The following is a 26,380-nucleotide window of genomic DNA, read 5'->3' on the forward strand; positions in this document are numbered from 1 at the left end:
AACTTCAATTGCCATTTCTCACCCCATCGATCTAATTTTCTTACATCTTTTTGCAGTAGCTCACCCTGATTATTGTCATTAACCACCCTGCCAATCTTTGTATCATCTGCAAATTTAGCCTGATCATCAATAAATATTGAGAACTACAATGGGCCCAGCACTGAACCCTGGAGGACTCCAATAATAACATTAGACCACAAAGAGCAGTGCCCATTGATAATCACTCTCTGTCTTCTTTCACTCAATCATCCTATTATTCATAGTGATAACTTCACCTTAATGCCACATTGCTCTAGTCTGTATAATAGATTTTTATGTGTAACAGTATCAAAAGCCTTCCTGAAATCCAAGTGTATGATATTCAAATTATTTTTTGCATTCAGTTCCTTGGTCGCTGCATCATAGTATCCAGTGATTGGTTAGACAAGATGACTGTACCTTAACAAATCCATGCTGCGATTGCAGTATAATTGCATTCTAGTGTGGTAATGTAGGCCCATCTAGACAGTCATAAGATTCCACGATACCAAGGCTATACACTGAGTGATCACTGAATTATGACCACCTACCTACTACTTCGTAGGTCCTCCTTTTGCCCTCAGTACAGCAGCTATCCAATGTGGCATTGATTCAACAAGATGTTGGAAGCGTTCGGGAGGTATGGTCAACCAAGCTGTGTGTAACGCGGTCAGCAATGCAGGTAATTGGTGTATCCAGAAACTTGATATGCCTTTCCATAATGTTCCACAAGCGCTCTATGGGATTGATATCCTCCAAAATCAATCCCATAGAGTTCAGAGGCCAATCGATATGATGCAAGTCAGAACTGTGTTCCTCAAATCATTCCTGCACAACAAGTGCCCGATGGCTCGGTGCATTGTCATCTTGGAAGACACCATCGCCATTCGGTAAAAAGTGTAACATAGCGGAGTGTACATGTTCAGCAAGCAGTTGATGACAGCGGAGACCACTGATATGTTGTTCCACGTGGACCAGGGTCCAAGTTCCTGCCAGTGAAACAGGCCCCACACCATACAACCGCCTCCACTGGCCTTCACTTTTGATACCATGCTTGATGGATCAAGAGCCTCATGTTGTTGACGCCAAATCCGTACACGACCATCCACGGTGTGGAGTAAACGTGACTCATCCAACCAGCAAACCTTCTTCCAGTCTTCTACCGTCTTGCATGCAAGTTGGACTATACCATGGGCTATACCAGTCGTCTGCTGGTATAGTCCATACGTACGACGCATGGTCATGCTAGATATTGTTCTGGGTTGGCACATGTTGTTATTGGGTAGTCAACTCTTCAACAGTGCTGCACCCATTCGCCTGTACGAGTCATCGGATTGAGGCCTCACTTCTAACCAACCTTTCGCTGACCTTTTCAGTTTTGCCACCGGGTCGTTTGACCATTTTGATGCCAGTCCTAGTACACTTTAAATATGGTGGCTCTTGAACACCCCACCAATTCAACCGTTTGGGAAATCAAGGCACCAGCTCGTTGAGCACCCACAATCTGTCCTTTATCAAATTCCGATAAATCCTTCCTTTTACTCATCATGCTTGGAATTTTACTACCTACTGAACCACTGACACCTTATCTAGACTACGTAGATCGACTAACTCCGCACTTTCGTAACTCACGTGGTCAACGGGTCGCATTCAGTTTTCATAGGGTTGGTCATAATTCAGTAATCACTCAGTGTATAAGTCCAATAATTTTGTCTCTCCAGCAAAGCTGCACATCCCCAACTTGGATGTTGATATTTAGAATGGAGATTTCACCAGAGAATAATAAAATTCTTACCAAGTGTGAACTCAGATGTGTACACAGTAAGATACAACAATACAGTTATTTTATACTTAAGACAAGTATATTTTTGTTTTGTAATTAATTCATGACAGTGGAATCTGTTAAAAGGTCATAGGAGTGTTTCTTGATATCTGTGAGCAAAATTATATACAGTAAACCCCTGCTATTCGCGGTCGCTGATTTAACATAAAATAAAACCTAACAAAATGTGAATTTTAAGGCGGCGTGTACATTTTCCGCCATAAAAAAACACGAGCGTGGCTAAAATTCTTTCCTGTTCAAAACAGAGCTCAGTGGATGGGGGGAGAGGGGTGAAAAAAATCGCGAGCGTGGATGTTTCTCGCTAATCCTTGATCCTTGTTCAGTATGTGTTATGCGCTTGTCATGGAAGGTTTCGTCGTTTGCTTTTAATTTATATGCTTATAAATTGAATAAATTTATCAATTTATAAATTGATATGCTTACAAAAGTGATAAATCTACCGTTTTGCAGTGTAAAACAGACTTTTTCGAGTGTGTTAATGGAAGAAAGTGATTTTATTTGGACACGTTCTTTCTAACCCGTACAAAAATATGGCTTCGAATAACAAGGGAAATGTGGAAAGATCAAAGAAGGTGATAACATTAGAGAATAAAATTGAGTTTTTAGACAAAATTTCTAATGGTGAAAGTGTCTCCTCAGTGGCAAAATATTATAAAATCAATGAGTCAACGGTACGATCAATCAAAAAATCGGAAGAAACAATACGCCTTAGTAGTGTCCGTGAAAACGCGCTAATTGCTTCAAAAATTTGCTCTGTAACTCGAAGTTAAATTAGAAAAAATGGGAAAGGCTTTAAATCTGTGGATAGAAGACCGAACTCAAAATAAAATTCCGTTAAGTTCACTCATCATTCGTGAAAAGGCAAAACTCCTTTATCAACACTTTAGCGAAACTGGTGATAGCACTGGCGGGATAAGTTTTTTAGCTAGCAAACGTGCTGGTTTGAAAGATTTGTTTGAAATTTCTAATAAATATTACATTTAATATTAAATTGTTTCTTATTTTCATTTCGATGCCATATGCTTGCATTTCACTATGTACTGTCTACGTACAGTCGTATTATGAAGGCACTTTTTAATACATACATGGACCAAGTTTTAGACTAGTTTTTCTTATATATTTCATACTTTGGAACGGAACCCCTTTATTACTATGGGAGCCATAACTCAGTATTCGCGTTTTCGGTATTCGTGGCATTTCTCAGGAACGTAGCCCCCACGAATAGCGGGGGTTTACTGTACTCACAAATAATTAGTAATGGGAGAACTGAAGTTTTTCTCAGATGAAGCATTAGGCTAACAGCATTTTGTTTTCCCAGTTTGTAAGCAACATCAATACAGAAAACTTTATTCATTTGTATTTGATCAGGGAAAAATAAAAAAAATGGAAGATTGTTTACCTACAAAAAAATTATATTGTTTATCTTGTGTAGTTTTGCACAAATGATGGTCATAAATGAGGCAATTATAATATTAACCGGTTTGGAAAGTCTGCTTTATATGAAATTAACACACAAGCAAGGCAAACTCAAGTGTTTTCAACTCATCACAATTTCAAGAGAGTTTCTGCAATGGCTGCCCCAACTGACTTTTTTCCCCCATCCTGCCTCCTTTTATTTATTTTTATTTTTTTTTATTTATTTATTTTTTGTTAGTTGTTGGTGCATTGGCTTCTGTGGCCATAATGCACCTCCCAAAGTCTTTGCTTTTACTCTGATCCAAGCCTGAGGCAGGATTCGAACCCGTAACTTTTGGGTTACCAGGCAGGCACTTTACCCACCCGGGTAGCCCAGTCGGCTCTCCTTTTAAATACAGCAGGCCCTCGTTATAACATGGTTCGCTTTACGCTGATTCGCTATAATGCTGTTCTTATATTATAATCCGTATCTGACTATAACGCCGTCACAAATCACAATAACGCTCTTTTACAGACTGCATTTTTGGCATATTTAACAAAATCGTTTCATTTGATGGAGTCGACATCTTGAAAATGAATAGCAAAACAGCATTTAAATGTTTCCCATGCTGACTTGAGAAATTTTACCACGCTCAATGAAATTTTCTCGCACGCTAATTTAATTGCAATACAGTGACTTGTTACATATTTCCGAGATCAACACTTTAAAAAATGATCAAGTATATCACTTGTAATATTTGCATTACACGCATTTATCCGAAGTCTAGTCATCACTCAGTATAGCACTAGACATCGTGTGTAATAGACGATTTACTCGAACATTGAATCACAATGCAACCAATGCAGTTACATTTTCGAAGAGTTAATAATGGCGGATAAGAATGAAAAAGCAACAAAATCTGGATGCAATATGAAGACTACAAATGTAAGAAAAAGACTGAATTTGAAGATTAAATTGGACGTTTTGGAGCGAATCGATTCCAGTCAACGACAAACGGATGTGTGCCATAATTTAGGACTGGCAAGTTTAACCGTAAGAACAATTATAAAAAATAAAGAATTAATTTTAGCAGCTGGAAAAACAGCTGTTCCACTGCAAGCAACTAGGGCTAGGCTGGCTATTGAATTGAAATGGAGAGACTAACTAATTTTATTGAAAATAATATTCAATGTCGAATTCAGTTTAGTTAAATAAATATACATATATATAAAAAGAGAGAGATTAGCCTATGTCTGAACTAAACTCACATAAAAAAAAAAAAAAATGTGGAACCATTTAAAACTATTAAGGGCTGGTTGAATAGATTTAAAATCCAGAGAGAGACAAAAGTGAAGATCAAGAAGCAGAAACTTTCAAAACAGAACTTGTTAAAATTATTGAAGAGGGGTAATTATGTGTTATACTTTTCAATAAGTTTTTAACATAGATGAAGCAGGACTTTTTTGGAAACTAATGCCTAAAAGAAGTTTCATATTGAAAGAAGAAAAAAAAAAACATGCCAGATTTCAAAGTGGCGAAGGATCGGTTGACTTTATTGTTGGGTGGTTAATGCTGCACAGGATTTAAAATTAAAACAAACCCCTTTTAGTTCACCAAGAAGAGGGACAAAGTATAACCCAAAATTGACAAATTTTTCATGATTAAATTCATGATTTTAATTGGAATTTTAAGTTTAATTTTGATTCATAAGAAGTTACCACATAATTATATATGTATGTAATGCAGCATATTTTATATGTACAAATATTTGAATATTAAATATTTTGACCGATATTTGTGCATCTTTTCACTACAATTTATTATTGATTAGGAAATATCCTACAGCACCTACCACAACTCACAAATGCATATGTTACCTTATGGGAACGCGGCGCTTGCTTAGCACGGATTCACTTAGCGTTCTGTTTTTCCGGAACAAATTATCAGTGTTAAGCGGGGGTCATCTGTATAAACCCCTGGCCACCTGGCAACTATTTTTTCACAGTGAAATCGTGAAGAAATTTGTCATTAGGGTAATAATAATGAGAGCTTAACATGATGCAAAAAAAAAAAGCTTCAGGGCAATAACTGGAAAGCCTGCTGCATGATGACTAAAAAAAATATGTCTAACTTCATTACTGTGGTAGATAAAAGATAAAGACTCCCATTTTTGCCTCTAAATTACAAATGATTTACCATTTTAAATTGAAATTCTTGTATGAATATTTCAAATTATTTTCATTAACTTTTACATTTCAAAGCTTGATATATTTGTTATAAAACAATTGCTCACTATCAGGTATTGCTTTAAAAAAAATTCATGCACAGTAATTTCAACTAAATGTTTAGGGCAGCTCAAAATGTGAGAAAGAGAATAGTGTATGTATATACAGGTAACCCTCGTATAACATGGTAGTTAGGTGCCTACAAAATCTTGTGTACTATTAAACCGTGTTATATGAGACTAAGAACTAGTACAAAAAGGAGTGTTACGTTCCAAAAGCTAACAAAAATAAATTTTTTTTATAACTATCAGAAACTCTGCTTGATTTGTAAATTGCATGGTATGGAGCTAAACATTTTTGAAGCTCCCTTTTGAACTTTGTGTCCCTTTCAGTTGAAGGATCTGCATTCAAAAAATAAGATTCTCATTGCTCGGCTAAGTTTGTGTCTTCCCATATGCTTTTTAGTGTAAAATTTGGAACTACAGAAATTTCATCTGCGCGATCATCCTCTGAATTGATTTGGTTTACCTTTCTATTTTCACCAAATCCGCTTTGTCGGTCTCTTTTTCTACCAGTAATTCTTGAACGTCTTCAGTAATCATATCATCAAAACCTTCTCCTCCTACCGACTTAGCAATTCTACTATTGAACCAATACTGTTTTCTGCCGGTTCGATCATATTTCCTGAATTAACTCACTCTGACTATACATTTTTCCAACATGCATTTAATGCTGGCAGATTTACTTCTTTGAGCAACAAAGCTATTCTGTCACAGTCAACAATTGAAAAATGTTTCCATGCCTCCTTCACTTCAATAGATTCGGAATCAATGTTTTCCAAAATCCATTGTTATGAGTTTTAAAGGTTAGATATAATGCCTTGATCTAATGGCTGAATTAAAGATGTTGTATTAGGTGGTAGGAACATTACTTCAATATTTTGGATGACTTAAATCTTTTGGATGGCCTGGCACATTATCCAATAGTAATAAAACTTTGAAATCTAGATTTTTCCACTTTAAATAGTTTTCCATAGCTGGCACAAAACAATTTAGAAACCATCCTTTTAATAAATCAGCGGTTACTCAAATTAAGTCAAAGTTCCTTAAGCATAATTTATGGCTGGAATTTAATTCACAACAAAGAAATTATTCCAATACGGTTCTTAAGAACAAAGGTTAGTAATACATACTCAGAAAAATTTATAAACAATCAAATAAAAACCAAAATAACCTTAAAAAAACTATGTATAAATATAGTGCAAATGCATCAGAAATACATAGCTATATCTGAAATCAATATGAGATATAACTTAAAACGATGCCGTTTTACCAATATTCTGATTTATTCAGATATAGCTATGTATTTCTGATGCATTTGCACTATATTTATACATAGTCTAGACTCCTTCATAGCTTGAGGCTTATGCCCTAAACGCTTGAGTCTAAATACATGATACACCATCAAGCATCTCTCATATTGTGGAGTTATACTTCATAACTGTTTTGCCATCGTTGCATCACTCGGGTACCTACCCACCCACCGAAGAAGAGCCAAATAGCTCTGAAACGGTGCCGTCTGGGTGGTGGTATCCATCTGAGAATAAGTAACATTAGTCTTCTCCTTAGGTGAAGCGTTACTTATTCGAAGTAGTGCAATATCATGGCAACTCGTTGTGAAGGTATTCACAATATGAGATATAACTTAAAACGATGCCGTTTTACCAATATTCTGATTTATTCAGATATAGCTATGTATTTCTGATGCATTTGCACTATATTTATACATAGTCTAGACTCCTTCATAGCTTGAGGCTTATGCCCTAAACGCTTGAGAACCTTAAAAAAACTTTAAAAGTCATGAACTGCACGATTCGAAGTCAAAATTTTGGCTAAGGTAAAGAAAGCCTGCAAGAGATACACGTAAAAGTTCGATGAAATTTACCGGTAAAAGTACTTTGCCGTAACGGCATTTGTATTATTGCTCGCTCGGTAAACAGGCGGTGGGTGTTATCGGTCTAGAGTAGAAGTTGAATCCTATGGGAGCTTGAAACCCTCTCGAAGTGGAGGGGGTAACCTGACCTTTTTTCTTTAGAATCACGAACAGAGTCATATTGGAAGTTCTGGCATCGTAAAAAATGTTCGTAACGTAGTTTCACCGGTAAACCTTTTGGAAGTTTGCCATGCTTCTCGTGTGGGCTTCCTTTGCCTTTTTTTTTTTTCCCTTTCTTTTTCTTAATAAACAATTTATCCACTCGTCCACCAGTGATTCTAAAGAAAAAAGGTCAGGTTATCCCTCTCCACTTCGGGAGGGTTTCAAGCTCCGGTGGGATTCAACTTCTACTCCTGACCAATAACACCCACTGTATGTTTACTGAACGAGCAACAATACAAATGCCTTTACAGCAAAGTACTTTTACCGGTAAATTTCATCGAACTTTTGTGTGCTTCTTGTGCAGGCTTTCTTTATCTTTGCCAAAAAATTTTTATGGTTTCAAACAAGCACAAGTTCAGTAGCATAGAACATAACATGGGGATTTCCCAATAAAATAAAATATGGGGATTTCCCCCTTTTTTTTTTTTTTTTTTGCATAACGACTAGTGAGCCAACAGCAGAGATTCACAAAACAAAAGCTCGGAAATACAATGTTATGTGAGGTTTGTTGCAATTCTCTAACCACGTTATCAAGTATCGTGCTGTGCGAGAATTGAAGCAATTTATTAATCGTGTTAGAACGAAACCGTGTTGTAGAAGTACTGTGTTATATGGGGGTTGCCTGTATTTGGTAGAGGAAATATGGATGAGGGAGAATTGCATGGGGTGAAGAAGGTTAATGGGAATGTCAGATTTACAGATTATATGCCACTGGTAGCAAATTCTAAGAAAGAATTACAGAAAATGGCTAACGGGCTAAAGGAAACTTGTGATAGGTTTGCAATAAGAATAAATACTGAGAATGCATAAGAATAAATATTGAGAAAACAAATGTTATGAGAGTGGGAAGAGAATGGTGCAAGTTAAATTTTGAAAGTGGAGAACAAAAATTTTGGAAACCTAACAGTGCAAATGTGGGAGATTATTATTATTATTATCTGTTTATTGCTACTCCTGGACAGCCTTAGGCTAGGAGGGTATAATCTACAAACTGAGGTTAAAGCAAAACTTGCATCTTAGACTATATAGTACAGCATGTCTCGACCACCAAATACGGAGGATGCGGAAAGGTCAGGGAATGACCACCGCATATCTCCGGAGCAATATGGCCTTAGGTGCTAATGCTCCTTAAAAAAAACCAATTAACAACATGTCTCTTAACACGAAATTGACTACAAAATTTGTATTTACATGATTAGTAGCAACATATGATCTGACTACACCTAGATATTATTTTTGTTACAGTTAAGCACTCAATAAGTAGAATGATATACCAAAGTTCTCGTCAACATTTCTGCCCTTCTGGGTTAAATTTTTCCCATTGCCACAAGGTGTACAGCATCTACATTACAAAATCACGTATTTTATATCATTAGTAATTGCATATTTTGGTTTCAACGGGTGTAGACAAAATGGCTTATGTACACCCCAATAGCACAACTTAATGGTTTATAAAGTCCTAATATTTTGCATGCAATTCTTGAGGAAGTGGACCGAAATGTAAACTTAAAGGAGACAAACACATACACTATATGGTAGTGGTTGGTTGGTTTAAATGGAAGTTTATTGGCACAAGGGCAACTAAGGCCAAACTGCGCCTGTCACAGTAATTCTGCAAATGAATATGGTAGTGAATTTTTGTTATAGTGTCATTCAACTTCATTACGATGTTTGACTGTAATTGGTTTTGGCAGTCTTTTTGAATTAGACAAGTTATTCATAAGTCAAAGACTTTGAATTTCAATGCAAATATATTTCAAATTACCTGTAATAAAAAATATATAACCCTATATTGTGAGTGCATCAGGGAATGGTAGTGACTTTGAAATATACTGCATTTCAAATAATTCAATATTCAATTAACAAGGATATACAGTAGACTGTAAAAATAATGGCACAACGAGACCGGATGTTTACATACAGCACAGATGTCTTTGAGTTAAAAAAAAAAAAAAAAAAAAGCGGCAAGTCACATGATTGCTTTATTTGTTAAATTTGCCATTTTGAAAGTGAATTCTATACTGATATCATGGATTATAACACTGTTTTACATTTATTTTAAATTAAAAACCTCTCATTATGGCTCCTAAAGTTAATAAACTTCATACAGAGAAGAAAAGAAGAACAACATCACAACAATAAAGCTTAGTGACAAACTTGATATTATAACAGAAAATGGAATGGGTGTAAGCAGGAGTGTATTAATGGAAGAATACAACACTGGGTCGTCAGTATATTTATGTTTTTTATGTGCAGTTAATAAAATTGCATTCTTAATTCTAGATAACAGAAAAATTTAAATAACAGCACTGTGAATCCCCGAAGGAGCCATTATTCTAAAAGCCTACTGTAAATGGAGGACAGACTATTCCCTATATGTTTTAACTTATATATGCATAAGTACCAACTCTTACAATTTAGTTGTATATTGCTGATAATCATGTTTGTCCTCCTGTTATTCAAAAAGTTGAGTACAAAATATGTCTAAGAAACTGTGTTGCTATTCTAATCTTTACATACTCACCATCAATATTTAACATCATCTTCCACTGACTCGGACGAACACTTTGGTGAAATCCAAACCATACTTCTCTACCCCCTCCTAAAGGATGATTATAGCCATCAGGAGAAGAAAAGAATGATCTTCCCACCGGGGTATATCTGAAATAAAATCATTTATGCTAGAAGCAAAATCTGAGCTTGTGATAACAAGAAAACATTAAGAAATGTTAATATGATATCAAATCAGATTTTAATTAAAAGATTTTGGATAAATAATTCTCACGAAATATAGAGATCATATGTCCATCATGTTCAGTTGCAGCAAAGCTGGATATAAGACTTCAAATTAAATTCATTTCAGGTTTATTATTTTAATTTATACCCATAGTTACATGGGGTGAAGAAAACCAAGCATCAAATCCAGTCCCCACTGTAAATAGTGTCTAGGTGTAATCATATAGGGAGAAACATGTTCACACGGCAGTTTGCATGCTTATAAAATGAAAAACTCAGAATAACATGAAGTAGGAGACACTCTATACCTCTTCCATACACAGAATGAACAACAAATCCAACTCACATCTGGTGTCTGCATTACACTTTGCATGATGACAACATAAGTCTTTATGAACAATGGCAGCTCCTACTGGTAATGCTGCTCTATGGCTAGACATTGAAAGTTAGTTGTTCATAATGCAACATATACCAGTGTTCAGATGACCAGCTCAGCCGGGTCACTATTTCAGAGATCATGGTTATACTGTAGTAATGAGGTGACAAGGAAAAATATGAACAGAATTGAGGCTGACCTTAACAAAATGTAGCAATCCAGATACCATGTTTAAAGTTTGAGCTTTCTCCTACCAAAATATCATAATAATGTGAACACTCCTGTTCACATTATTATGATATTTTGTGCAGTGGTAGAGATTAATGTTGGTAAAAAATTGTAGACAATATGATGGTGAAACAAAATCCAGACTACATGACAGAATTTGCTGCCACGACTACCTCTGGGACTTTTAAAGTGGGTTGACAAGTAACCATACTAATCCCAGTAATATCGAAATTATTGATTCTTTCCAAGAATAATAATAATAAATATTTGATAATCTGCTTCTTTGTTTAGCAAATCATTAAACTATTTTCTCCATATATATGTAAAATATCCTTCTCCTCTGTTTCAACATAACTTTTATCGTTATGATTCAATTGTGGTTTTCCTCTTCATATTTTGAGAAAGTACCTTCGGTTCCTGTGCAGTTTTCTTGTGTTCTTGTTTTTTTATGTTTTAATATTACTTTTCACTCTTACTACTACTGAAATTACTATATTTTTAGCCAATAGCAAAAGTACTGTATCTCAAAAACTAGAGCTAATAAAAAATTTCTAAATTCGTTTTTCTCGACCCAAAATTAGTAAAGTTTGCCTATTTTAAGTAAGAAAACAAATTCAAAGAATTTTTTTGTTGAACAGTGTAACTTAAAAACTTTTATCTCTGAGAGGATCACTATTTAATTCGCAATAGGAATGCTTAACCTCGAATTCGCTTGGCACTCAGGGCTGGCCAACAAGTAGTGAAGTTATTATGGCATTAGAAACGGCACTGAAATGGGCAGAAAACCAGGAAGAATGTGATAAAACCAAATTGATATTGTTAAGGAACATGAGATATTTAGCAGCAAAAAAAGATGGTCACAACAAACAAAACAAAACAAAACGATTGAACATCTTATTTAAAAATTACTTTAAATTGTTTTCCACATAAAATTTGCAGTAAAATACCTATTCGAATATACATATGTAAATGTGCAAATTTAAGTTATTATTATTATATTTTTAATTAAATAAATTAGTTTTTTTCACGCTATTTAAAGTCCTTTTCTTTTACCTTAATACATTACAACAAAAGTTGTTTAATTTTACTGTACATTCGATTACTTGGAAAATTTGGCTATCTGGAATAGGTCTAACAATTATTCTGGACAACTGATGCTCTACTGTATTTTGAAAACTACACATTGTATTTAATTAAATAATAGAAATCATACACTGTATTTCTATTACTAAGCTAAACGTAAAAAAAATCACTGATTATCATCCATAATTAACACATTATTAACAGAAAAAGTGATGTGCCTCCCCAACCCCCTCCCTCCACTAAGTCACAAATAGACAATAGTGTCCGTAAAAAAAAAAAACATATTGGAATTGGTTAGCGCTGATTGTGTTAATCCCCCTGCTTGCTTAAATGAATTTTAATTTAAGCCCAATGGTTGTCGATGCTAGGCATTGATTTCAACATGAATATAGAATCTTTAATTTCAAAGGTTTCTATTAGACAGCCAGTGTGTGGGGGGGGGGGGAGGATTGGGTGTGATATGTATCGCACCGTTCAGTCAAGTGTGTCGACAAACTCCGGTAAACACTGCTAGTCGCTGCGCCACACCACATAGTGTTGGATTTGAATGTTGTGCAGTATTATATTGTTTATTCATAGTATTTTTAAACTTTAAATTCATTATGGACTGTTGGTTGAAGACTGGAAGCACGAAGTTGAAATACAAATTAATGAGAATCATGAAAATCAAAATCATCCCTCAAATTCATCCCAAGATGACCTTCAAAAAATCCATATGAAAAGGAATAGTAAAAAGAGGAAATATAGTGAAGATTATATTAAATTCGGTTTTTCATTTCTTGGACATAAGGACTATCCATGCCCGCAATGTGTCATTTGCAAGAAGTGCTTGCCAATAGTAGTTTGAAAACTTCCCTCTTGTCTCGTCATTTAGAAACAAAAGATGAAAATTATGCAGAAAAGCCAGTCAATTTTTTTTTAAGCGAAAATTGCAAGAAATCAAAACATCTAATATTGATTCGCATATATTATTTGGAAATCAAGACAGTGAAAAAGCACTTTAGGCATCGTACTTGGTAAGCTATGAAATTGCAAAGGCTGGGCAAGCCCATACTATTGCAAAAAATTTGATTTTCCCATGTGCAAAAGCTATTGTCAGGTGTACATTTGGTAACAATTTAGTGATGAAATTGGATATGATACACTGTTCCAATAACAGTGTCTCGCTGAATACATGATATGACTGAAGATGTTGAATCCATTATTATAGAAAGGGTAAAAAAAAGTACATTTTATGCTTTTCAATTATATGAGACCACTCATGTTTCCAATCTGGCCATTTAATCATATTTGCATGCTACTTGAATGAAGGTAAAGTGGAGGAAGTATGCTGTTTTGTCGTACTTTAACAGAGCGTACAAGAGGTGAGGACATTTTTAATTTAATTAATTCTTATTTTGAAGAAAAACAAATTGGTCTTTGTGGAATTTGTACAGATAGAGCAAAATCAATGGCAGGAAAAGCTGCTGGCCTTATTACTCGCATCAAAAATATACGTGCTGATATCTCGTAGACACACTGCAGCATGGCTCTAGCGCTGAGACGAATGTCTCAACAACTTAAGTGTTTGACGTTTCTGTCAAAATAGTTAACTTTATAAAATCGAGACCAACAAATTCCAGACTATTCAGTTCTTTATGTAAAGAAATGGGCAGTGAACATGTAACCCTTTTAACACACACATATATTAGATAGCTTTCACATGGCAAAGTAATTAAAAGTTTATTTGAATTAAGACAAGAAGTAATTCTTCTTTTTTGTGGATTATCCTTTTCATCTCAGTGGGTGCACAACATGCCAAATATGGCTTCAAAATTCAGCTTATTTGTCAGATGTTTATTCAAAGATAAATCAACTCAATTTATCATTACAAGGCAAAAATACAACAATTTTCACTGTTCAAGACAAAGTGGAAAGCATAATAAAAGAAATTAAAATTTTGGGATGACCTTATTGATAACAGTACCGAGTGTTTTAGCACTTGACACAATTTTTTAAAGGAAAATGAGCTGACTTTGGACAAAGTTGTTAAGAAATATATATTAAAGAGCATCTCAACTTCCTACAGGTCACTTTTAGAGAGTATTTTCCACAAACATCAAAAAATCTGAACTGGATTCTAATCCATTTGACGAGTCACCTAAAACTGACTGAAAAAGAAAACCTTTTTGATATATCAACAGCATTTGAACTTCAAAACTTATTCAAGACTGAAAATCTTATAACCTTTTGGCTTGGATTAAAAACAGAATATCCATCTCTTAGTGAAAATTCTGCTGTCAGCTTTTGCAATTTATACCTCGTTCAAGTTGTAATACTGGAACGAACTTGATGCAGAACCAAATTTGTGGCTCTGTCTGTCTTCGGTCGAACCAAATATTGCTACACTTAGTTCAGCAAAAAAAACAAGCCCAAAAATCACATTAAATTTATGATTTATAACTACACATTAATATTATGTTTAAGGATTTTATTACATACATTTTGTGAGACACATAGTCTTACAGAAGTTGAAACTTGCTATCAGTGAAATAAAGGAAAGATCTTGTAGGTAAAAATAAGATTAGTTGATTATCTACATGAAAAGGAATGTAATACAAGTTTAGCTAGACTTCAGGAAACATTTCTCAGAATTCAAAAAGAACAACGTCTATTCAATGTCAAAATTGTAACGAATGAGATTATTAAAGACTAAGAGAGTGAGATTCAGATAAACCAGTTAAGGAACAATTAAGATCGTAGAAACAAGCTTTTGAAATGAAAATGGCAGAATAATTAGGGCAAATTGTAGAATAAGAACAGACTTTAGATAGTGGAAAATAAGTAGCTTAATGAGTACCAGATATAATTTTAGATCTATATTTCCCAGAGAAAGGAGTTGGTTGGTTGGTTGGTTGGGTGTTTAATGGTGCATTGGCAACTAAGGCCACAATGCACCATCAAAATTAAAGCTGATGCAAAAAATTTGGTAGCCTATAAACTGGCTACTATGTCAAGAAGGTAAACACCAGAGAAAGGAGTACCCTTAACCGGAAAGAATCATAAAGAATAGCAGTTGAAAGCATTGGGAAGTGTTTCCAGTGAGAAATGGAAATACTTAGCTCGAGGAGCTGACAAATAAATCTGTATAAATGTAAAAAATTAAATGAAGCAAGGAGGAATGAGGTGAAATAGAGAGGGATTTGATTGGCCAGATTGTGACATGTAGAAAGGGAGAAATGGTTCATGGAATATTATATGGAATGTTGGCACGAAAAAGAGAGTGGTGTGTGAGAAAGGAGAGCGTAAAAGGATCAAAAGAGTCCAGCTGCTAACGGGGAGTTGAGCCCAGTAAGAAAGCTTCAGAAATATATAGTGCCAAGTCATTATTGGCCATAAGTTTCTTATATTACTTTGTGCAATATAGTCAAGTTTTTTAATGAGTGAGATAATAGAAAGTAAAAATTGGAGCTATAGAATCTGGCAGTGCTACAGGAGCCACCCGATGCATTGTAAAATTGAATATAACAATTAACCATTATGAAGGTAACATTTCCTATCATCATGGCTAAAGTGATCTTAATTCAGGTCCTTCAGCACCATTTGTAGGAGTCATATTGAGAGTAAAACGAAGAACTTATGGAAAGGAAGAATGTAGATTTAGGAATGGACCTTCTTAAAAGAATTAATGTAAGTTCTACTAATGTCTTTTCAGAATAATTTTATGTTGAACTACGTTAAGAAATTAATAGTACAAAGGAGGGCATTAACTTAATTATTAAGTTGATTAAAATTATTATTAGCGATAAAGATTATTAGAATGATGAATCGTAGATACACTGCAGCTTAAAATAATATAAGAGAATGTTTAAGACATTATGTTAGAAAGGAGCAATATATGAAACAGGAATTACTGATCTTAAGATGTATTTACCACCATTTGCTGAAATTTTAGAAATTTATTGTGACAAAGAATTGAATCAAAAGTGACTGTATTTAACTTTGTGGTGATTGGACAATTTTAGTATTAAATTAAGAGTGTTTCGTTTGAAAAGGAGAGAAACCTTGTAAATTTTTTGAATGAGGTGAAATGCTTATTCATTTGTAAAAATGTGTAAAATTTTGTGCTAATAATAAATGTTTTGTTGATCATTATTGGTGTCCTCATAATTGCTCATAAGCTATTGATATACACATTTTCCCCAAAAAAAAAAAAAAAAAAAAGTAGTAAATGACATTTTTTACCCAAATATCATGGACCTTCCGATCGTACAAAGCAGTCAGATAGCTTGTGGACTGTGGTAAAAGGGTTATAAAACATTATAACTAATAATAAACAAAGATAGAATAAAGTAAAATTAAATTAAATATGAAGTAAAGCATTGCCAACGAAAGAAACCATATCTCCCATAATTCTATATAATTAGTTTACTATCTTACAGTGCTGTATATGGTGTTAAATAAATACGTTTTCCATACTAAACTTTTTTTCATTCTCAAAGACCATTGTTACATACAGGTACAGTCAGTCCTCGTATAGCACGATAGTTGTGTTCCTAGAAACCCTCGTGCAATGCAAAATCGTGCAATATAAACAACAGGCCCTATGGGAAAAATAGGGTTAGGTGCCGATCACCCGAGATTGAACACACATTTGTAACCAAAACATTACCAAACACAATAGATAATCGTAATAAAATACGTAAGTATTTTATTACGATTATTTATTATTATGCGTAATAAAATACGTAATACGCAATCTCTGTGAATCTGCATTTTAATTACTTAAGTATTTTAAGTAATACGTATTTTATTACGACTATTACGTAATAAAATATTGCTACTGCTTTTGCTTCTATTGTAAGCAAACTTTTTTGTTTGATTTTCTATCCAAACAGATGACAGCTGTTCCATCTCTTCCAATTCTTTGTGTGTTAATCTAATGGATTTTAATTACACTTTGAGTTGTTCCTGCTATGAAAGTTGTTTTTATTTTCTCTGCATTCTTTGTAATTCTCGGCGTTGCCTCATTTAGGTCTGTAGCACATGCAATATCACATAGTCTTTCATTTTGCTCAAAGCGTTTCACAATTTCATATTTTTTCTCTATCGACAGAAGCGGACTGGCCATAAGCCTTACCAGGGGAAACACTGGTGGGCTGGTGTGATTTTGGCCATAAACCATATCATGAGGCCACTGTAAATTTTCCCGGGTAAGAATTTTTGCCCCAGTCCGCTTTTGCTTTTCTTCACCAGGATGCTTCCTTTTCACACCTTTTAAGTATTTTACTCATTTTTAGGGAATAAAGCACAATTACAAAACAAGGAGGCACGCTTGATACACATAAACAAAGCTGTGCACGTGTAGCAACTGAATAAACAACACCATAAAGGCAGAGATACACTATTAACGCCTCACATTTTACTAAAGCACATTTCTAGGGGTTACTACCATAAAACAATAAAAACAATTTCCAGTTGTGTTTCTGCTAGTGGAATCTGTTATAAACTGGTAGTAAACTCGATCTAATTGCATTTGCGATTATACCGATAGTTGGAATTGTGTTGGTTTTTACGTTCTTATGGCGGGAGAAATGTGTTTCCCCTTCACTGATATAAAAAAACAAATACATTTTCAGAATCTTCTCTTCATTCCTACCGTGTTGCGTTCAGTTGGGGTGATTCCGTGTTCGACTGCCATTTCTTGTAAACACAAAGGCAAATCGTGCATAAGCGAATTCGGTTCGTGTTATATAAGATATCGTTCCCCTATTTATAAATCGTGTATGATCGAATTCGTGTAATGTAAACACGTGTTATGCGAGGACTGACTGTACTTAATAATTTTACATTATTACGCAATATCGCTTCTAAACACGTGGTACTGGAAATGAAATATTTTATAATAAAAATTCAGTACTATTATACGATTTCAGAGAATATAGGCTTAGGCTCTAAGCCTATATTCTCTGAAATGAAACACAAAGGTATACCATCTTAAAATGTGCATAGGTCTTATATAAGATTACCCATAATTATGAGTCATCTGCTCCTCTCCATCTAATGATTATGTATTTTTCTAATGTTATGAACATCATTTACTGAATTTTTTTCCCTTCTTCAAAACTGTGAGGTACTGTGAAATTTTATGTCTACACTTGGAATTAACATGACAAAATTAAAATATAAAAGCTCTTTGTGAGTTTGGAAAAGTTACATATAATACTCTAGTAGTCACTAACCGAATGGATGGGTAGGGAGAAAGATCTGGAAAAAGAATTCTTTATATTGGTCACACAACCTCTGAAGCTCTTCACCTCTGAAAATTCTCTTCTAGTCAGTTATATAATTTATTTAGAATTAATTTATGCCGGAAAGGAAACTTACCCAGCTGAGTGACATTATATAATTATCTTTTTCTCTCCTTAAAATTTTGTTAAATTTTAATAGATGAAATCTAAATAAGGCACTATTTTCCAGAAAATCAAAATTTATCCAAAATGGAATGCCACAAGAACTGGTACTTAATTCTAATATTTCAATAAAAATACACAACAAATAACTAATTTATTTTAAATAAAGCTTGATTGTCAGAATTTGAATATTTTTAAAATTATGAACTTTCAATTGAATTAATCAAAAAAAAAAAAAAAAAAAAAAGTCAATCTTACGTCATGCTAGGAAGATGTCTCATAACAACATCAAGGGCTTGTATGACATCCACAGGAATTATACGTGATTTCCCTTCCAAAGCATCCTCTAAAGCATATAAACTGACTTTGGCTATCCACTTAATGGCCACTCGGAATACTCGATCCTTACCTTCACCAGGCAGAGTTACTTCCAATTCAACCTTATCAAAAATACAGCAAGAGTCAAGTTATTATTTTAGGGACATTGCATGGTTATTCAATACAAATAAATTAAGCTGAAGGAACACCATTATACCATAACACTATTATAAAGTGCTTAAAATACATAAGGCTATGTTTCAAGTTTATGCTAAATGTTGTTGTTAGTCCTAAATAGGGAAATGACAAACATATGCTTATAGCTAATGTGGCTAAGGTAAAGAAAGCCTGCAAGAGATGCATGCAAAAGTTTGATGAAATTTACCGGTAAAAGTACTTTGCCGTAACGGTATTTGTATTGTTGCTCGCTCAGTAAACAGACGGTAGGTGTTATCGGTCTGGAGTAGAAGTTGAATCCCACGGGAGCTTGAAACCCCCCCCGAAGTGGAGGGGGATAACCTGACCTTTTTTCCTTTAGAATCACTAATTGAATCATGAACAGAGTCATATTGGAAGTTCTGGAGTTGTAAAAAATGTTTGTAACGTAGATTCACTGGTAAACTTTTTTGACGTTTGCTGTGCTTCTTGTATGAGCTTCCTTTGCCCTTTTTTTTTTTTCCCTTAATAAACAATTTATCCACTAGTCCACCAGTGATTCTAAAGAAAAAAGGTCAGGTTACCCCTCCACTTCGGGAGGGTTTCAATCTCCCATGGGATTCAATTTCTTCTCCTGATCGATAACACCCAGAGCCTGTTCACAGAGCAAGCAACAATACAAATACCGTTATGGCAAAGTACTTTTACAGGTAAATTTCATCAAACTTTTGCATGCTTCTCGTGCAGGCTTTCTTTACCTTCGCCGCTAATGTTACTAATTTGTTTTTGTACTCGTGTGTCAAAGGCTATAAGGCATCAGTGCATCATATCCATAAATTGTATGAATTCTAGTTATTTTGCCTGTTTTGCTGGATAAAAACCTGTTTTCATTGGGGGGAGGGGTATAAACTTCAAACCTCAACCAAAACAGAATTCCATGGCCACAGTATGGAATTCAAACCCAGCAATCATAAACACTGTGCTGCCTGTGAGGGATTATTATACTTAATGATGGTATGTGATGGTTATGACAAAAAAATGATGCACATTATATCAGAATTCAGAATCAAAATTATAACCAGCCTGCTAAAATAATGGATTGTTATTCTATAATGTACAATTGCTTCTCATAAGATGAAAGAGAGAAATAGAAATACTGCTTTATATTTACAGTGGGTCCAAAACACCCATTGACTTCCCTATCTTTTGTTTATTATTTAACACCCTATTCTCATATGTGTCACTTATCCGTTGTCACAATGCCACCTGTATCACATGTCATGTATGTAACTTCCAATTGCTCAGCTACAATAAACTTGGTGCTTCTGTCTGAAACAAATTAGAAAGCTAAAAAGTCAAGACAAGTCCCATTTTGCTAATGAAATTAAAAATGACTACTTTTTGAAGCTGAGCAGCTGATATTAAACACGAAATACTGCCTAAAAAAGTGAAAAAAAAAAAAAAAAAAAAAAAAAAAAAAAAACAGTATCTGATAAACAAAAATATAAAATTTCAAAATTACCAATACCTGATACATTTAAATATTTGAGAACCAGAGAAAATGATCTGCTGAAAATGGAGAAATTTTTAATGATTAAAATTTCTGACCAGTAAGTTAGGGGAGTTAATGAAAATTCCATTTTGATAAAGCAGAAGGCTAAGAGTTTTTTTGACAATCTCAAGGTGGATAAAAAAAACTGAAAGTAGAATTTTCTGCGAGTAAGTGGTTCAATAAATTTAAATTAAGGAATGGTGAGACTGCATTCATAATATTGTGTTCAGGTCTGGAGACTGCATCTAAAAAAAAAAAAAAAGACATTAAGCTTCTTAAAAGATCCAAAGATGGATGACTCATCTGGTGAGAACAGCAAAAGGATGTCGATATGATGAGAGAGAGAGAGAGCCTTTTTTATGTTTAACTTCAACAATTTCTCTTCCACTTTCCTTTCGGTTCTCACAAAATCATTTGGCTCTCTGTTAGAGTTTGATAAACTTCTGGCATTCCCTCTCCTTAAAGAATTCCTCATGTATGAATGTAAACTCAGAATAACTATTCAGTTTGTCAGCAACCTGAGCAGGATCATCAACAGTTATTACTATATGTGTTAATATACTGTATGTGCTGATAATATATGCCAAAGCCTTCTCATAATCTACTTTAGCAATTTCCATCAATACTATCACATTCTCACATTTAATAAATGCTTGGAGACCACAGATTGAAGAAAAAAATCCACTTTAAAGGAACTTTTGAAATACTTCAATGTCAAGAATACAGCAGACAACACTGCAATCATCTGTACCAAACTTCTACTGTATGAACACTGCTTGAAATTATGCTCTGAATATACTGGTGGTTTTCCTAGGTTCTATAACAATCACTGAAAAACTCAAGATTTTGTTCAACTGAATGAATTCAAAACTCATGGAACTTACCTGATGAGACAACAGAGAAACTAAGAAATTCAACGCAGAGGATAACCAGACCAGTATTATTACAATTATTTAGTAGAGAAAAATAATGCAAGAAAGCAAGCTTATACAGAATAAGCAAAAAAAAAAAAAAAAAACTCTTCTCACATCACCTGCCCATCCACTCCAATAGTTTGCTAGTTCTTCCTTGAATTTACTGAAAGTACCCACTTCCACAACAACAGATGAAAGTTTGTCCTACCACTCAAATTTTCTTCAGATCTTCCTCAATTTGAATTTATGCCCCCCACCCCCTTTATAGTCTGAGCAACACAAAGAATGGCACCAGCATTGAACTTCCTCAATCCATCCAAAGCCTTAAACATCTCAATCAGACCACCTTGCAGATGCCTAGAGCATTAATGACTACTTATTAATCCATTAATAATTAATAAATCCATAAATTAATCCGTTAGTCCTCATGTATGAATATAGATTGAAAATAATTAATCCATTACATCCTTTAGCCCATTAATGACCACTCTGTCTTCTCCCACTCAACCACTGGTGAGCTGTGAATATTTTAACAATGGGCTAACTTTTTTGATCGGTCACAGAAGTGACATCATCCGCTGTTTCCACCAGACACGTTTCCCACGCTCCCACTACTAGTAGTGTAATTAGTGCGTGTGACGCATTTTTCGTGACTGATCAGTATGATATCTCGAGTCAGGAGCAGTTCAGGGGAGGGTGAACAGATGGGCCTGTTATCCCCCTTAACCATGCAAATAAGTGCATGTATATAAGGTCTACTAAAAAAAAAAAAAAAAAAAAAAAAAAAAAAACGTAAAAACCTCGCCGTCACGCCTCCCTTTGCAATGATACCTCAATACGATAGTGTCTGGAGTTCTTTTTAGAATTTTTGAATAGTATGACATCACAATCATACTTCCTGAAGTTACTACTGCAGTAAGTATGATTGCAACAATAAAGTATTTGTCATATGACTGCGAGAATACAACTGTTTATCATATGACTGTAACAATACAAGTATTTGTCATATGACAGTAACAATACAAATATTTGTAAACAATTTCTTTTTTCGTCTCCCATTTTCGTTACATTCCATTGTTAGATTTCCCTAACAGCTGCATATGTCGCTTCAAATCGGTACTTCAATCTATGCTGTTTTCCAGAGATATTTAGATATGTTGCAAGTATACATCTCTTACTTTAGTCATTATAAATCCAACGTATCTTGTCTTCCAGAAATTATGAAAATTTCCGAATGTTCAATAAAATATTTACATTACAAAAGCTCTTTTATTTCATAATCAATATATACCTAAAAGAAATGCAAAGGATGTTTCACATAAACCATCTACCGCGCCTGCTCGGCACATGCACAACTTTTTTATTCGTTGTTTTATTAACAACTCGGAAAATATAATGGATACATTTTTTTATGATAGAATTTTAATATCACGAATAAAAAATAACACGAAATATTTCCCATATCACAAATAATATAAAACTATTACAAAACATTTCACAATATTTTTTCACAAATTTTACATAAAAAATTATTACACAAAAATATTCAAGAAAAATTTATTCTAAAAATTGCCATATACAATTTACTTCTTTTATAATATCTGTTGTCGATCTGCTTTGCTCAATAGCTGAGCGATTTGACGTAACGATCCGGATCAAATTGAAGCAATGGTTTTCCATTTAGATGTGTGGTCATCATAATCTGCAACGTGTTTAATTGTCAACATTATTTATTCATTCATTCATTCACTCAATATTATTCATTACGCCGAAAGCTCACTCAGCTTCAGCTTCAGCACTGCTAATCGCAATGGTTTTAACGATATTTCTGGCTTTTTTAATTGAAAAGGAAATTTCCCTCGATTTTAAAGAAAAACTGTCTTCGACAAAATCTTTAAAATCATTTATTTTTATTTCCTATTTTATTAGAAAAATTTTTAAATTTCTTATTTGGTTTTTACCGTCTTGTAACCGAGACGAAAGTTCTTTCACATTCCACGATTTTGGGTAGCATATGTTTAAAATTTCTTTCAGTATCGTTATTTTCTTTATTTAATTTAAAATCATCCTGTTGTATTAATAACTTATCCTATAAAACAATGCATCTAATAATGTGTCACGAGGTAATTTTTTTTTACTTTTGGTTTTGATTCCTTCAAATTCGTTCAACTTCAACATGCTCTCAATTTTAGCTTCATAATTTCCTTCAGAATTTTTCAAATTAGCAATAGCATTGATAGTTTGAATAATTAACTTATCTGCTTTTACCATAGTGATTCTGCAAAGCTTCTGAAAGGTAAGAGAGCCCCTGCAGGATGTCGATCATTAGTGCTAAATGGTTAAGAAATTCAAAATTTAAAAGTCCATATAATAATCCTGGATTATTTAACTTCTGATTCAAAATGTTTGCACAAAGCGGGAATTCCTCCGACCCACAATTGCCGTCCGCAAGCTACAAGCTGCTCGTTCCACATCAAGTTCTTTAGCAATCATCCTTAATTTGCGCTAGTTTTTTGGAGATTGGTGATAGTTTCTTTTTTTAAATTATTGCCTGTATGCCATTATATTTTAGAACTTTTTTTAAAATGTTCTAAAAAATGCTCGACAAAGTTTCAAAATCTTTCGTACATTTCATCTTCGTAAAGTTTATATAATATCTTAGTTGCCTCAATCCTACCCCCTCTACGTTGCTACTCTCACTAGTTCTTTGACTACAGTGAAAAATGTTGGAATCACACGGATATTCAGCTACTGTGACCATGTAATCATAGACAGATGAAATTTAGTGGAAGGCAAAGATCACTCACTTCTCTGAAAAACATACGCTCGTTTGCCAGAGTAAAGGGGAACCACAACACAGGTTGACCAGAGGCTATAATCCATGTAGAGAATCTTCTTAATCCTCTGACTGGCTATGGAAAGCATATTGATTAGTGCGACTTCTCGGTATGTGACTGCAGAGGTTTTACGGACGCCACTAAAATTGTGAAATGGTAATCTCTTTCACCCTTAATTCTCATTTTCTAATTACCTAAATTGCCTGAAGGCCAGAGGTGAGAACAATTCATACACAATTGTCTTTTCTAATCCGTTTGTTAGATGGAAATTTTCTTCGTTCACCAGAAACTATATAAACGTAATTACCAAGGGGGAATAAAAAAAAAAATTCGCTATAAAGAAGTTGGTTAAACAGAGGTCCGACTGTAATTATATCAAAAACGAAGCAATTTTAAAATACATAATCGATCGACTGCACTATTAAAATGCTGGAAATGGGGGCCCCGCTCGCCCAACCATAGTTTTGGCTCTGGATACTCAATAATTGCGCATTTAGAATTTCATTTGAAATATAAATGATCGTCTCAACAACGGGCTCGCAAATTAAAAATAATAATAATAACAATGGGCTCTCGCGAGCCCACCACTGCACTCAACCATACCTTTATCATGCTCTCGTAATTATGGCTAAGAGTTTGCTTACCTCCTTAATATAATTGGATAGATCCCATCCACCCAAGGTGCCTTTTTATGTTTAGCTTTAACAATTTCTCTTCCACATTCCTCTCAGTTATCACAAAATCATTAACTCTCCATTAGAGTTTGATAAACTTTTGGCATTCTCTTCCCTAAAGAATTCCTCATGTGTGATTATAGATGCAAAATACCTATTCAGTTTGTCAATCACTTGAGCAGGGTCACCAACAGTTCTATCACTAACATCAAGTGGCCCAATGTGATTCAATCCCTTCCTTCTGCTGTTAATATAAGTCTATAAGTTTTTGCTGTTTTTCGTTGCATCCCTTGCCTTTCTTTAATTCTCATAATCTGCCTTAGTTTGCCTAACCTCCTTTGTGACTTGATTGAAGACTAGTTTATATATACCATAAGCTTCTGTTCATATAAAATCACGAGAGGAATTAGAACCTGATTATTTATACAAATCCCATGCATTTTATTTCTCTGCTACAAGTCTCATTAGTTTATCTGAGATACTTTTAGGTCAAAGCCTTCAACAGTATTTCTTAGTTGGTATGAAAAGCCTAGTAACTTCTGCAATTAATTCCCTGAATGCTTCCCATTTAGAATTTGCTGTTGGTAACATCATCGCTTTGTCCCACTGCATAGAATTTAAAAACTGTCTGATACCACCCATTGTAGTGACCTTTACCCTTGAGGTAAAGGGAAGAGCTTGAGATTACCCAAATGAAGTACATTTAAACCAATGTAAAGCCTGCTCACTTTATCTACCGGCCTTGAACAACTTGCAATTTATACAGTTGGAATTTTAAATCAAATTTCACAATCCGACACAGGAAACTGCGACACATGTGCAGTGTCCTTGCATGGTGGCGAACCGATCGCTGGGGACTTGGCTGCAGAGTCTTACAGACTCGTTGGACATTACCGGGCATACGCACTGTCTTTTGGGGCCCCTCATGCTTCTTATTGGTGACTGAACCCATTTGTCGCCACTGTTTCACCCACCTTGATATCGTCCTTCTGTTGGGAACATGGAAATGGCAGTCGTTTCCATGGCACAACTCACACTGCATGGCTAGAACACTCTTCTTACACATATAGGCCTCCACAGCCTGAATACACACTTGCACCAGGCAATGACTCATAGAAAACTAAATGGCATATTTGTGTGTTCCGGTTGAGCAAGACAGGTGGTGCCACTACACTTTCCTATCTGCAAGGTTGCCAGTTGTTATAGTACTATTTATCGAGACCCACCCTGAAAAATAAAATTTGTAAAAAGAAATTCCTTAAACAATTTGACATACACTTTTGATCTTTGGTTTTCAGCATCTGGCACTGCTGCAATGATTTACGAACTGTGCATTAATTGCCTGTTAGATTATTGACTTTTGATCTGTCTACCTTCCTAAAACTTACTTGAATATTTTGGAAATGACAGTTGCTGTTTGTGTATATTAACATATAAAGTTAAACATGCTGGTAGATGGAAAGCCAGCACTGAATTAT

The 26,380-nt window shown here is 34.5% G+C and overlaps 1 protein-coding gene across 1 annotated transcript in view; it reads right to left on the reverse strand.

Annotated features, from left to right (window-relative positions):
- LOC150085511 (protein argonaute-2-like) overlaps positions 1-26,380 on the reverse strand; it is a 444,788-nt gene that overhangs the window by 248,711 nt on the left and 169,697 nt on the right. The window contains exons 4-5 of the mRNA XM_090373305.1: positions 18,710-18,891; positions 10,161-10,297 (exon numbers count right to left, since the gene is read on the reverse strand). Coding sequence (XP_090229431.1) covers positions 10,161-10,297; positions 18,710-18,891 — 319 coding nt within the window. The remainder of the gene's footprint in view (positions 1-10,160; positions 10,298-18,709; positions 18,892-26,380) is intronic.

Source organism: Mastigoproctus giganteus, chromosome 5 (assembly GCF_048544385.1).
Source record: "Mastigoproctus giganteus isolate SK-2022 chromosome 5, ASM4854438v1, whole genome shotgun sequence".
In the NCBI taxonomy this organism is placed as follows: domain Eukaryota; kingdom Metazoa; phylum Arthropoda; class Arachnida; order Uropygi; family Thelyphonidae; genus Mastigoproctus; species Mastigoproctus giganteus.